At 45.8% G+C, this 13,306-nt stretch overlaps 1 protein-coding gene across 3 annotated transcripts in view; it reads left to right on the top strand.

Moving 5' to 3' along the window:
• Vps11 (VPS11 core subunit of CORVET and HOPS complexes) overlaps nucleotides 1-13,075 on the top strand; it is a 15,111-nt gene extending 2,036 nt beyond the window's left edge. Inside the window, exons 2-16 of one of the 3 annotated variants that reach the window (XM_031344356.1) lie at nucleotides 370-518; nucleotides 609-744; nucleotides 1,050-1,213; nucleotides 1,833-2,080; nucleotides 3,573-3,774; nucleotides 4,149-4,300; nucleotides 4,870-5,056; nucleotides 5,465-5,611; nucleotides 5,727-5,915; nucleotides 6,015-6,176; nucleotides 6,677-6,816; nucleotides 6,904-7,106; nucleotides 7,201-7,372; nucleotides 12,024-12,246; nucleotides 12,593-13,075. In XM_031344356.1, coding sequence (XP_031200216.1) covers nucleotides 370-518; nucleotides 609-744; nucleotides 1,050-1,213; nucleotides 1,833-2,080; nucleotides 3,573-3,774; nucleotides 4,149-4,300; nucleotides 4,870-5,056; nucleotides 5,465-5,611; nucleotides 5,727-5,915; nucleotides 6,015-6,176; nucleotides 6,677-6,816; nucleotides 6,904-7,106; nucleotides 7,201-7,372; nucleotides 12,024-12,246; nucleotides 12,593-12,757 — 2,639 coding nt within the window. In that variant the 3' untranslated portion in view covers nucleotides 12,758-13,075. Of the gene's footprint in view, nucleotides 1-369; nucleotides 519-608; nucleotides 745-1,049; nucleotides 1,214-1,832; nucleotides 2,081-3,410; nucleotides 3,463-3,572; nucleotides 3,788-4,148; nucleotides 4,301-4,869; nucleotides 5,057-5,464; nucleotides 5,612-5,726; nucleotides 5,916-6,014; nucleotides 6,177-6,676; nucleotides 6,817-6,903; nucleotides 7,107-7,200; nucleotides 7,373-12,023; nucleotides 12,247-12,592 lie in introns of those variants that run through there. The other 2 variants (XM_031344357.1, XM_031344358.1) reach the window with 2 other exon arrangements.
• The last annotated feature ends 231 nt before the right edge of the window (nucleotides 13,076-13,306 follow it).

Here is a 13,306-nt window from a genome sequence, read left to right as displayed (position 1 = left end):
TTTTTTTTTTTTTTTTTTTAGTATATGTGCTGCCGAAGCGAGCACTCTTTTTTTAATTTTTAACACAAGATCTCATTTAGCTCATATATAGCCAAGGATGACTTCTAACACTCTTACCTTTACCTCTGGAGTTCTAAGATTATAAACTTGTGCCACTGTGCCACTGTACCCAGTTATATATGGTGCTAGATACTAACCCAGGCCCTTGTGTGTGCTAAGTGTCAGTTGTGTGCTGTGTCTCCAGCCTTGGCTTCTCCTAAGATATTTTAAATCCCCGTCGCACTGTTAAAGCATTGAAGGTACAGCTGCAGATGAGTAGGGGAGGGACATGTCACTCCTTGGAAAAGAGGCGCCTTGACTACCTTGCACATATGGAAGGCCAGATCTGGTTCTTGCCACGTTCTCTACAGCTTACAGGGTTCCAGGCCTACAAACTACGGGTGACACACTTATATCAGTTGAAGCAGCACAATATTCTGGCATCAGTTGGTGAGGACGAAGAGGGTATCAACCCTTTGGTAAGTCCCAGAAAAGAAAAATCCAGAAGCCAAAGAATGGTTTTTGGTTGGAGAGAAGCTAACTCTCATGTGTCTGTGGGCTGTCTCCAGGTAAAGATCTGGAACCTGGAAAAGAGAGACGGTGGCAATCCACTCTGCACCCGGATTTTTCCTGCCATCCCAGGGACAGAGCCAACTGTCGTGTCTTGTTTGACGGTCCATGAGAATCTCAACTTTATGGCCATTGGTATGCTGAAAGGGGGAAAAACACAGATTTTTTTTTTTTAATGATTTATTTTTATTTTATGTACATTGGTATTTTGCTTATATGTATGCCTACATGATGGCATTAGGTTCCCCAGAACTGGAATAACAGATAATTGTGAGCTGCCATATGGGTCCTAGGAATTGAATCTGGGTTCTCCGAAAAGCAACCAGTGCTCTTAACCACTGAGCCTCTTCTCCAGCCTCCATTCCTAGATTTTTAAATACATTTTCTTTGAAGTGGTCTTTGCAGTTTATATGTGCTGGTCACTGTTTTCTGTTTTTCAGGTTTCACGGATGGCAGTGTTACTCTGAACAAGGGAGATATTACCCGGGACCGGCACAGCAAGACCCAGATTTTGCACAAAGGCAACTATCCAGTTACTGGACTGGCCTTTCGCCAAGCAGGAAAGACCACTCACCTGTTTGTTGTGACAACTGAAAATGTTCAGGTATGATCAAGGTCATACTCAAGGGGAACCAACAGGAGAGGTTGAAGAGTCTTAAAGTTTTTATTATAGAGCTTTGAATCATTTGCCCAATTTAATATTTCATTTCTTCATGTAGGAGACTAAGAGGTAGACTTAGGAAAATAACTCTCTGCTTGTAATAGATTATGTGATTCTAGCTTATTACACACAGTTAGACGTAGAGCTTTAGCTCTCTGGTTCCTGGTAGTTCCTGGAGTTACAGGTGGTTGTGAGCTGCCTTTGGAAAGTGTTTGGCATCAAGAATCAAGCCCGAACCTCCTGTTTACTATGGTCACTTTGGTGGTAGCTGCCTCCCCAACCTAGGAACACATTTTTGATAACCAGCAAAGAACCGATGCGGTTCTTCACTTGCAGGATTCTGCTGATAGCTTCTGATAGTATAAAAAGAAAGAAAATATGACCCCCAGTACATTCATCTAATGGCTAGGTGATATTGATGGAGAAGGCAAGTTGCCGAGGAGAGATAGAAATGCAAAGTGGAAAAACAGTGAGAGTCAGGAGGGAAATGGGAATGTCTGTATGAAGACTTAGGAGCTGCCTCTTCAAAGGAAGACTGCTAACTTTTTCTTACCTTTGGCAGTCTTACATAGTTTCTGGAAAGGACTACCCTCGTGTGGAGTTGGACACCCATGGTTGTGGCCTGCGCTGTTCAGCCTTGAGCGACCCTTCTCAGGACCTGCAGTTCATTGTTGCTGGAGATGAGTGTGTCTACCTTTACCAGCCAGATGAACGTGGGCCCTGCTTTGCCTTTGAGGGCCATAAGCTCATTGCTCACTGGTTTAGAGGCTACCTTGTCATTGTCTCCCGTGACCGGAAGGTTTCTCCCAAGTAAGACTTTTTATATATGTGAGTACATTGTGGCTGTCTTCAGACATACCAGAAGAGGGCATTGGACCCAATTACAGATGGTTGACCACCATGTGGTTGTCGGGAATTGAACATAGAACCTCTGGAAGAGCAGTCAGTACTCTTAACCACTGAGCCATCTCTCCAGCATCCTTAGTTAGCTATTTTTACTGGAAAATGTATTTGTTTTTTAAAATTTATTTATTTAGTGTATGAGTACTCTATCTGCATGTATACCTGCATGCCAGAAGGAGGCATCAGATCACTTCTAAATGGTCATGAGCCACCATGAGGTTGCTGGGAATTGAACTCAAGACCTCTGGAAGAACAGTGCTTTTAACTGCTCTTAACCACTGAGCCATCTCCCCATCCAAGAAAATGGAGTTTTGTTTTAAACATTTGTTGTAAAAATACTGTGTGTGGATATAAAATGTTTCAGGGAATCTGACCTAGGATTGGATATTTTTACTATTTGGTAAAAGTAAGTTAGGTAGACTGAGAAAGGATTGAGTGTCAGAGGAACTACAAGATGCTACGAAGTATATGGCATGGGTTTTCTTGTTTGGAATTTTCCAGAGCACTACAAAGAGACTGGTGGGCCTTTTGCATAGTGAGAGCACTCTCTGTTTTGTGTGTGTATAATGTTCATGTGTGTGCAGGTGCATGTATGGCCACATGTGTGGAGGCTAGAGGACAACCTTAGGCATTATGCACTTGGTTTGTTTTGGAGACAGTCTGATTGGACTGGACTTTACCAGGTAGACTAGGCTGGCCTGCAGGTCAGCAACCAGTGAGACCCCAGGATCTGCCTGTTCCCACTTCCCTGGCCAAGTATATATCGTTGCACCTATTTTAATTTTTTTATCTTTAATTATGTTTATGGATTTTATACACACAAGTGCAGGTGCTCTGAAGGACAGAGGCATCCAGTCCCTTATAGGTGGTTGTGAGTCACCTGGTGTGGGTGCTGTGAACTGAATTGGGGTCCTCTGAAAGAGTACTGAGTGCACTTAACTGCTGCGCCATCTGTCCAACCCCTGAACTGGAGTTGTTTGATGTTTGCTTTTGTTTTAAATGTGGGTTCTAAGGATTGAACTAGATCCTAGAGCTTGTAAAGCAAGCTCTTTACCACCAGAGCCCTCTCCCAGCCCCATTGGATTGTTTTCACTCAGCACATTGTCTAACTTATCAGGCGTTGGGCAATTTTTTGTTGAGTGAATGGACACCTGAATGTTTAATTTCTACTCTGTTGGCTAGGATTAATGATAGGATACTAAAGGGTAAGACCAGGATTATGTGTTCTTTTCCACAGCTGTCAGCACAATTCTGCATGTATGAGATGAGCTGCTGGAGGGGCCAATGAGGTGATTTGTTCTAACTGGAATGGGGCAGCACCAAAGTTGTCATGGGAAGGAACCATAGGGAACTGAGACAGGGGTGATATAAATAGTGGGTGCTTTTCTTTCCTGTGCAGGTCAGAGTTTACCAGCAGAGACTCACAGAACTCTGACAAGCAAATTCTCAACATCTATGACCTGTGCAACAAGTTCATAGCCTACAGCGCTGTTTTTGAGGATGTAGTGGATGTGCTCGCTGAGTGGGGCTCCCTGTACGTGCTGACGCGGGATGGGCGGGTCCACGCATTGCAGGAGAAGGACACACAGACCAAACTGGAGGCAAGGCCACCAGGTTCTCAGAGCTGGCACAAACATCTAGAACTAGCTCCAGGAATGGGTTTCTTAGGTCATCTGGGCCCAGTGACTTCTCTTTCCTTTGGGTTATACACAGCCTTCCTCAGTTTCCTTAGGGACTAAGATGTGACTATAGAGGGAAGTAATGGCTGGGAAGTAGGCCAACCCTCCTTGTTTATAGAAACCTGTCGGTGAGGCGATTGATGTTGGTATTGGTCTTGGGGTTATCCTGAGGTCTTTTTCTAGACTGTAGGCAGATTATAACTCCAGGACTGTCTACTGTGTCTATTATGGGTACTTTTGGAGAGGGTATACTCTCAGGACTATTTCTACCAATGTTCAAATCTCTCTTCTTCTAGATGCTATTTAAGAAGAATCTATTTGAGATGGCAATTAACCTGGCTAAGAGTCAGCATCTGGACAGTGATGGGTTGGCTCAAATCTTCATGCAGTATGGAGACCATCTCTACAGCAAGGGCAACCATGATGGGGCTGTTCAGCAGTATATCCGGTGAGGCTGGATGTGCTGTGAGATGTAGCTCTGGATGCAGAACAGGCAGCTAGATTTCTGAAACCCATGCCAAAGGGGAGGACAAGGTCGGGGGGGTGTTGTATTTCACCAGGAAGTGTTCACTTTTCCTGTGGAAACTGGTGCTGCCAGTTCAAGGAGAACTGCTGATGTGATAGTGCCTGAGTCCCAGGACTGAAGCAGGATTGTGACTTTAAGACTAGTATGTAGTATACAGTCAAATCTTAAAACACAAGACCTGGTATAGCATCACAAAACTTTAATTCTAGTACTTGGGAGACAGAGGCAGAGGCAGAGGCAGGCGGATCTCTGTGAGTTCAAGGCCAGCCCAGATAAGTTTCTCAAGCGAGTCTTCACTACATAATGAGACCTTGCTTCAGAAATAACAAAAACAAAAGAATCAGTGTTGTGGAGCCTCGCACAGTGTGGTTTATAGTAAGTTTAGTGACACCACATTGACTTTGTTAGACGCAGAATACACTAACAAGTCTATAGTGATCCTTGTACAGTAGACTTGACAAAGTACTCTAATCCTAACGATATTTCCCTAGAACCATTGGAAAGTTGGAGCCATCCTATGTGATCCGTAAGTTTCTGGATGCCCAGCGCATCCATAACTTGACTGCCTACCTACAAACCCTGCATCGGCAATCTCTGGCTAATGCTGATCATACCACCCTGCTTCTGAACTGCTATACCAAGCTCAAGGACAGCTCGAAGTTGGAGGAATTTATCAAGGTGAAGGGTGGTGTTGGATGGAATGATTGCTGGTAGGCTTCACTAAGCTTGAAGTGGCTTTACTCAGACTTGCTGTTCTTCAGCATGACGTAGGAAAGCAGAGGGCCAGCTTAGGAACCAGTGCTCTCTCCTCTAAGAAGAGTAGCTGCTCCTACTGTCTAGAACATTCCATGGCTCTGAAGTCCAAGAAGTGCCATTAAGGAAGCCCTGAGTCCCTAGAAATGTCTTCCTAACGATAGAGACAGAGGAAAGCCTTGGGTCTTCAAGCAGGAGTTGCAAGAGGCTAGCTGGCATGTTTTTAAAGCCAGGATGTAATTGCTCTTTAGGGACGTGCTGTAATGTCAGATGTCTGTTCTCTCTTCTGTAGCCAGTCCATGCAGTTGATTCTGTTTAATGTCTTATTGGCAGACAAAGAGCGAGAGTGAAGTCCACTTTGATGTGGAGACAGCCATCAAGGTCCTCCGGCAGGCTGGCTACTACTCCCATGCCCTCTATCTGGCTGAGAATCATGCACACCATGAGTGGTACTTGAAGATCCAGCTGGAGGACATTAAGGTGGGTGAGGGTCTTGCTTTGGGCAGAATGCCACTTTAAAGACACACTTCAAATAATAAAAATACATCTTGGTGGGTGAGACAGGGGCACTGCTTCACCTTTCACCTCTCCACAGAACTATCAGGAAGCCCTTCGGTATATTGGTAAGCTGCCTTTTGAGCAGGCAGAGAGTAACATGAAACGCTATGGTAAGATCCTCATGCACCACATACCAGAGCAGACAACCCAGTTGCTGAAAGGCCTCTGTACTGACTATCGACCCAGTCTGGAAGGCCGAGGCGATCGGGAGGCTCCAAACTACCGGGTGAGAACTGGGAGACAGTTTGAGTAGCAGGGGTTACCTTAGGGTACCCCCTGAGCCACCTTACTTAGCCACTGTCCTGTCTTTTTCGCTCTGTCCTAGGCCAACTCTGAGGAGTTCATCCCCATCTTTGCAAACAACCCAAGAGAGCTGAAAGCCTTTCTGGAGCACATGAGTGAAGTGCAGCCAGACTCGCCGCAGGGCATCTATGACACGCTCTTGGAGCTGCGGCTGCAGAACTGGGCCCATGAGAAGGATCCACAGGTAACACTGACCAGAGCCATGGGGAGGTGCTGGAAAGAAGAGAGTTGGCAGTCCCTGGTCTAGCGTGTGTGAGGCCTTGGGTCCTTCCGTAGCAGTGAATAAAGAAAAGCTAGTTCCTTTTGTGCCTGCTCTCCAGCTTTGTGGCTGACTTTTGTTGATTTATTTAGAGCGGTGGTTCTCAACTTTCCTAATGCTGCGACCCTTTAGTACAGTTCTTCATGTTGTGCTGACCCCAGTCATGAAACTATTTTCCTTGGTACTTTATAACTGTGATTTTGCTACTGTTATGCATTTTAATGTCAGTATTTTTGGAGATAGAGGTTTTCTTAAGGGATTAGTACCCACAGGTTGAGAATCGCTGATGTTGAACGTAGTCCCTTGCCTCTAGGGCCAAATGTGTTTTACTGATGGGAAATTGGATTGAGAGGGACATTTGATCTGCCTTGTGCAAAAGACCTTGTGCCATCTGATGACTAACAGCCCAACCACTTTCTCTGTAGGCCAAGGAGAAACTTCATGCAGAGGCCATCTCCCTGCTAAAGAGTGGCCGATTCTGTGATGTGTTTGACAAAGCATTGGTCCTATGCCAGATGCATGACTTCCAGGATGGGGTCCTTTACCTCTATGAGCAGGGGAAGCTGTGAGTTTGGGGGACCCTCAGGGGAAAGGAAGATTTGGGGGATCTTTGTAGGACAAGCCATGAGGTGTGCCCTGTTCCTGGCCCCAGGTTCCAGCAGATCATGCATTACCACATGCAGCACGAGCAGTACCGGCAGGTGATTGCCGTGTGTGAGCGCCATGGGGAGCAGGAGCCCTCCCTGTGGGAGCAGGCCCTCAGTTACTTTGCCCGCAAGGAGGAAGACTGCAAGGAGTATGTGGCAGCTGTGCTTAGGCACATTGAGAACAAGAGCCTTATGCCACCTCTTCTAGGTATGTGTAAGGACAGGCTGCCACAGCTAAAGGCTCTGCATGGCTGCTGCTGCTGCTGCTTGTTTCATTCTTTCTTCTTGGTCCCCAATTTCAGTGGTCCAGACCCTGGCCCACAACTCCACAGCTACCCTGTCCATCATCCGCGATTACCTGGTCCAAAAACTGCAGAAACAGAGCCAGCAGATTGCACAGGATGAGCTTCGGGTGCGGCGGTACAGAGAGGAGACCACTCGCATCCGCCAGGAAATCCAAGAGCTCAAGGCGAGGTAGCCATGCTGGGATGTGTCAGTGGGGCAAGGGCTGACTTTGGCTGTCATAGTGTGCTGCTGTATGCTTTCTCAGAGGATTTGTGAGATGTGTTGGAGCTCCCACTTTGTTTCTTCCCTTTCCTTCTCCCTTTCTCCCCTTTTCCCTTCATCAAGGATTAATCTCAGGAATTAGTTTTCAACCTGTGGATCGTGACCCCTTTGGGGTCATAAGATATTTTGTGTATCAGATATTTACGTTACGACTCATAACAGAAACAAAATTACAGTTACAAATTAGCAACAAAAATAATGTTATGGTTGAGGTCACCACAACCTGACCTGGATTAAAGAGTCATAGATAGCATTAGGAAGGTTGAGAGGCGCTCGGGCCTCCTGTACATGTGAGGCACCCACTCTACCACTGAAACTATACACCTCCAGACCTCTGGAGATGTTTTAGTGAATTCAAAAAAAATGAATAATTAGATAGCCTCCTGTTTTTGTTTTGTTTTCTGTTTGAGACAGGGTCTGTCTATATAGCCATAGCTGTCCTAAAACTCCCTGTGTAGACCGGACTGGCCTAACACAGAGATATACATTCTTCTGCCCCCTGAGTGCTGGGATTAGATTTTTAAAGATTTTAATGTCTGTGTACACGTGTGCATGCGTGTGGTGATGCTTGTATAAGAGGCCAGAGAGATATTGAGTCTCCTGAAACTGGAGTTACAGGCAGGTGTAAGCCCCTTAATGTAGAAGCTCAAAAATAAACTCAGGTTCTCTTCAAAAGGAATATGTATGCTTGACCAGTGTTCAATCTCTTTAGCCCTATCACACCCTTGTTTGTTTGTTTGTTTGTTTGTTTGTTTGTGTTTAAATGATGTGTATATGTATTTGTCTTTGTACAAGCATTTGTACTTGAATGCAGGTTCCTGCAGATGACAGAGGCATCAGATCCCCGGGTGTTAGACTTACAGGCAGTTCTGAGCCCCACCTCCCAACTCCACGTGTGCTAGGAACTGAACTCAGATCCACTGCAAGGGCATGTGCTCTTAGCTGGAGAACCATCTTTCCAGCCCCATACATCATTATTTAATGGTCCTGGGAGGTTTTCTTTCTTTCTTTTTGTTTTTTAAGATTTATTTATTCTATGTGTGTAAGTACATTGTGGTTCTCCTTGGACATGCCAGAGGAGGGCATCGGATTCTGTTACAGATGGCTGTGAGCCACCGTGTGGTTGCTGGGAATTGAACTCAAGACCTCTGGAAGAAGAGCCAGTGCTCTTAACCACTGAGCCATCTCTCCAGCCCAGGAAGAGGTTATTTTATGTCCAGTACTTCTCTTCATACACAATATTTATCTTTTCTGAGCAGCTAAGTTCAGCTAAGTTTTAGAACAGCTAAGTTGTGTAGGTGTTCTAAAATAAAATTTTTTGTTTTTTTGTTTTTTGTTTTTTTGTTTTTTCAAGACAGGGTTTCTCTGTATAGCCCTGGCTGTCCTGGAACTCACTCTGTAGACCAGGCTGGCCTTGAACTCAGAAATCTGCCTGCCTCTGCCTCCCAAGTGTTAGGATTAAAGGCATGCACCAGCACCGCCCACTGAAATAAAATTTGATCTTAGAAAACACAGAAAGTGGATAATGTATGTTTCAAAGTTTTTTTTTTTTGTTTGTTTGTTTTCGAGACAGGGTTTCTCTGTATAGCCTTGGCTGTTCTGGAACTCACTCTATAGACCAGGCTGGCCTTGAACTCAGAAATCCGCCTGCCTCTGCCTCCTAAGTGCTGGGATTAAAGGCGTGTGCCACTACTGCCAAAGTTTTTATTTGTTTGCAGTTCTGGAGATTGAACCCAGAGATGCTAAGTGCTAGGCAAGCACAAAGCTACTAAGCTGTACCTTCAGCACTCCTTTAAAAACAACTATTTTTGTTTTCTGTGTGCAAGTGTGGCTGCCTGTATGCCACAGGGTCATGTGGAAGTCAGAGGACTGCTTTTAGTAATTCTTGCCTAGTTGAGGTATGGTCTTTCCTATTTCTGCCATGCTGCATACCTGAGCCACCAGGTGGCACTACTGCATCCCACTTTTCCACATGGGGTCCAGGGCTCAGGCTCAGCTGTCAGGCTAAGCACAGCAGGCACTGTCATCTCTGCTGAGGTACCCAGCCTCCTCTTGCAGGTCTGTGTAGGCCAGGCTGGTCAGGGACAGCTGATTCCACTTCCCCAGCCTTTCCAAAGCTATGGTTATAGGCCTGTTCTACTAGGCTTGTTTTTGTTTTTATTTTGCCATTTTCATTTTACTTTATGTGCATTGGCGTTTTGTTTTTCCTGCATGTATGACTGAGTGAGGATATTAGATTCTAGAATTGGAGTTACATACAGGTACCATGTGGGTGCTGGAAATTGAACCCAGGTCCTTGAGAAGAGCAGCCAACATAGACAGTAGCCCTACCTTCCTGGACCTGATGTCCTTGAGACATAGATTAAACATTTTAAATAGGCAGACTTGGGGCTATAGAGATGGCTCAGCAGTTAAGAGTGCTTGCTGTGCTTGCAGAGGACCTGGGTTCAGTTCCCAGAACCCATACCAGGTGGCTCACAGCTGCCTGTAACTCCAGCTCCAGGAGTGTCTTCTCACCTCTGGAGGCATCCACACTCTAGTGGTGCACACACACATACACACACATTCAGGCACATACGTACATACATACATACATACATATAAAAGAAATACAGAAAACAAATAGGTTGATGGCTACAGTGTTTGAGATAGTTGTAAATTCTGAGAAGAAAATAAATGGAGAAAGAGAAGGGGACTAGAGAGATTGCTCAGTGATGAAGAGCATGTCCTATTCTTGCTGAGTGATTCCCAGCACTTATGTCAAATACTCAACCATGTCTAACTCCACTGGAACTCATGCTCACACAACTGAAAAAAGAAATCTTTTTTTTTTTTTTTGGTTTTTTCGAGACAGGGTTTCTTTGTGTAGCCCTGGCTGTCCTGGAACTCAAGACTGTAGACCACGCTGGCCTTGAACTCAGAAATCCGCCTGCCTCTGCCTCCCAAGTGCTGGGATTAAAGGCGTACACCACCACTCCACCACCACCCCTCCACCCCCGCTTATCTTCCTGCCACTTAGTGGCACATGCCTTTAATCCTAGCACTTGGCAGGCAGAGGCAGGCAGATTTCAGAGTTTGAGCCCAGCGTGGTCTACAGTCTGAGTTCCAGGAACTCAGAGGTACACAGAGAAACCCTGTCTTGAAAAACAAGCCGATAAAAAGAAAAAAAAAGTGGCAGGAAGGGGCTAGAAGATGGCTTAATGGTTAAAAGCTTGCTGTTCTTTTTTTTTTTTTTCCTGAGACAGGGTTTCTCTGTGTAGCCCTGGCTGTCCTGGAACTCATTCTGTAGACCAGGCTGGCCTCGAACTCAGAAATCCTCCTGCCTCTGCCTCCCAAGTGCTGGGATTAAAGGCGTGCGCCACCACCACCCGGCAAGCTTGTTGTTCTTGCAGAGGACCTGGGTTTGATTCACAGCACTCATATGGTGTGGCTCACAACCATTTATAACTTCAGTTCCAGCTGGAGAGATTGCTCAGAGGTTTAAGAGCACTAACTACTTTTCCAGAAGTCCTGAGTCAATTCCCAGCAACCACATGGTGGCTCACAACCATCTGTGATGGGATCTGATGCCCTCTTCTGATGTGTCTGAAGACAGGGACAGTGTACTCATATGCAGAAAGTAAATAATAAATCTGCCAGTAAAAATAATAAAAAAATTTCAGGTGCTGGTGAGATGGCTCAGTGAGTAAGAGAACTGACTATTCTTCCAAAGGTCCCGAGTTCAAATCCCAGCAACCACATGGTGGCTCACAATCATTTCATAATGAGATCTGACACCCTCTTCTGGTATATCTGAAGACAGCTGCAGTGTGTTTATTTATAGTAAGATTAAAAAAAAATATTTCAGCTCCAAAGGATCCAGCATCCTTCCCTGACCTCCTGTGGTATACATATATATATAGAAAACACTCATATAAAATGCATAAAATAGCTTGGCTGTGGTGGCGCACGCCTTTAATCCCAGCACTTGGGAGGCAGAGGCAGGCAGATTTCTGAGTTCGAGGCCAGCCTGGTCTACAGAGTGAGTTCCAGGACAGCCAGGGATACACAGAGAAACCCTGTCTCAACCCCCCTCCCCCAAATGCATAAAATAAAAATAAAGCCAGATATTAAAAATCTTAAAAAAATAATAATAACAAAGGGAGAACAAAATAGTGTGTGTGTTTGTCTGGGGGTGGGGTGGAGTGTGAGTGCGCGATACTGAAGATTGAGTTTGACTTACTACTAAGTAAACACTCTGCCAGTAAATTAGATCTGTATCTCCTTCCCCTTATTGCAAGTGTCTGCCACAATTTTGTGGGCAGGAAAGGCTCCTTTAAAGGATTTGGTAGCAGTTTGAAACCTGGAAGAGGGCACAGTTTATCGTCCCGGATGACTTGTACTTAGAAAACTTCGTTCCAGGTTGGAGCTTTTATACTGTTTGACTCCCTTAGGGTGGGAAGAACAGGCAGGGTCTCTGTGACCTCAGTAGGGACCTTGTACATTCTGTTTCCTTTCCTCTCTACTGGGCGCTTGTCCCTGTCCTCACTCTTTGCACTGTTTCTGTCTCCTACTGTAGTCCAAAGATTTTCCAGAAGACCAAGTGCAGCATCTGTAACAGTGCCTTGGAGCTGCCTTCCGTCCACTTCCTTTGTGGCCACTCCTTCCACCAACACTGCTTTGAGAGTTACTCAGAAAGTGATGCTGACTGCCCCACCTGCCTCCCTGAGAACCGGAAGGTGATGGATATGATCCGGGCCCAGGAACAGAAACGAGATCTCCACGATCAGTTCCAGCATCAGGTGGGAATGAGCAGGTTAAAAAGGGTGGGAGACAGGGTGGCCTGGAGAACGCTCAGTAGTTCAGAGAGTAGGAATTGAGGATCTGAATTTCCCAGCACCAGAATCAGGAGACTCACAATTGCCTGATTTAGCTCCATGGTATCTAATGCCCTCTTCTGGCCTTCATTGGTACATGCATAAACATGAACACACACACACACACAAACACACACACACACACACACACACACACACACACACACACGCCACCATCAGTGTGCCACAGGGTCCTTAGAGTGCCAGAGGATTTGTTCCCTTTTCAATTAGCAAGTAAGCACTATAGGTCTGATTCTTTGTTTCCTTCTAGCTCAAGTGCTCAAATGACAGCTTCTCTGTGATTGCGGACTACTTTGGCCGAGGGGTTTTCAACAAGTTGACTCTGCTGACTGACCCTCCTACGGCCAGACTGACCCCCAGCCTGGAGGCTGGTCTGCAGCGGGACCTGCTGATGCACTCCAGGAGGGGAACTTAATTAAGCAGCTCCTGGGAAAGCCTCTGACCCTGGGCCTCTGAAGCACATGGGCCTGAGAAAGATATGATAGCAGAGATGACCACAGTTCCAAGGACTTGGGACTCAAGAAGGGAATTTGCTTTTCCTGCCTCCTCCTTCTGCCAGCCTGCTGTCCCTCCTGCTGACCAGCAGTATAGATTCTTCCACACCAATGAGGAAGGGCACCTCAGCAACCTCTCTGTGGACAATAGCTGCTTTATTCTCTATTCAAGGGTACCAGGCTGTGCTTGGGTCCTTGCTCCCAGAGCCTATAAATAAAAGAGTATAATAATAACATGAGGATTGAAAAATACTTTATGGAGACTTCCCAGGTATTTTCTCTTTTTGTGTTTGAGACAGGATGTCATTGTGTAGCTCTGGCTGGCCTCAAACTCACTAAGATCCTCCTGCTTCTGTCTCCTGAGTCTGGGATTAAAGGCATGTGTCATCACACTTAGCCCTCAGGTGACAAATGTCTAAGAACCTCCTGAGTTCTAGTTCCCTGCCTGTGGTCTTCCTGTCTGGTTGGCT

The sequence above is a fragment of the Mastomys coucha genome, unplaced genomic scaffold (assembly GCF_008632895.1).
Source record: "Mastomys coucha isolate ucsf_1 unplaced genomic scaffold, UCSF_Mcou_1 pScaffold23, whole genome shotgun sequence".
NCBI classification, from domain to species: Eukaryota; Metazoa; Chordata; class Mammalia; order Rodentia; family Muridae; genus Mastomys; species Mastomys coucha.
Note: the sequence above shows the minus strand (reverse complement) of the source record. Positions and strands in the feature narration are given on the sequence as shown.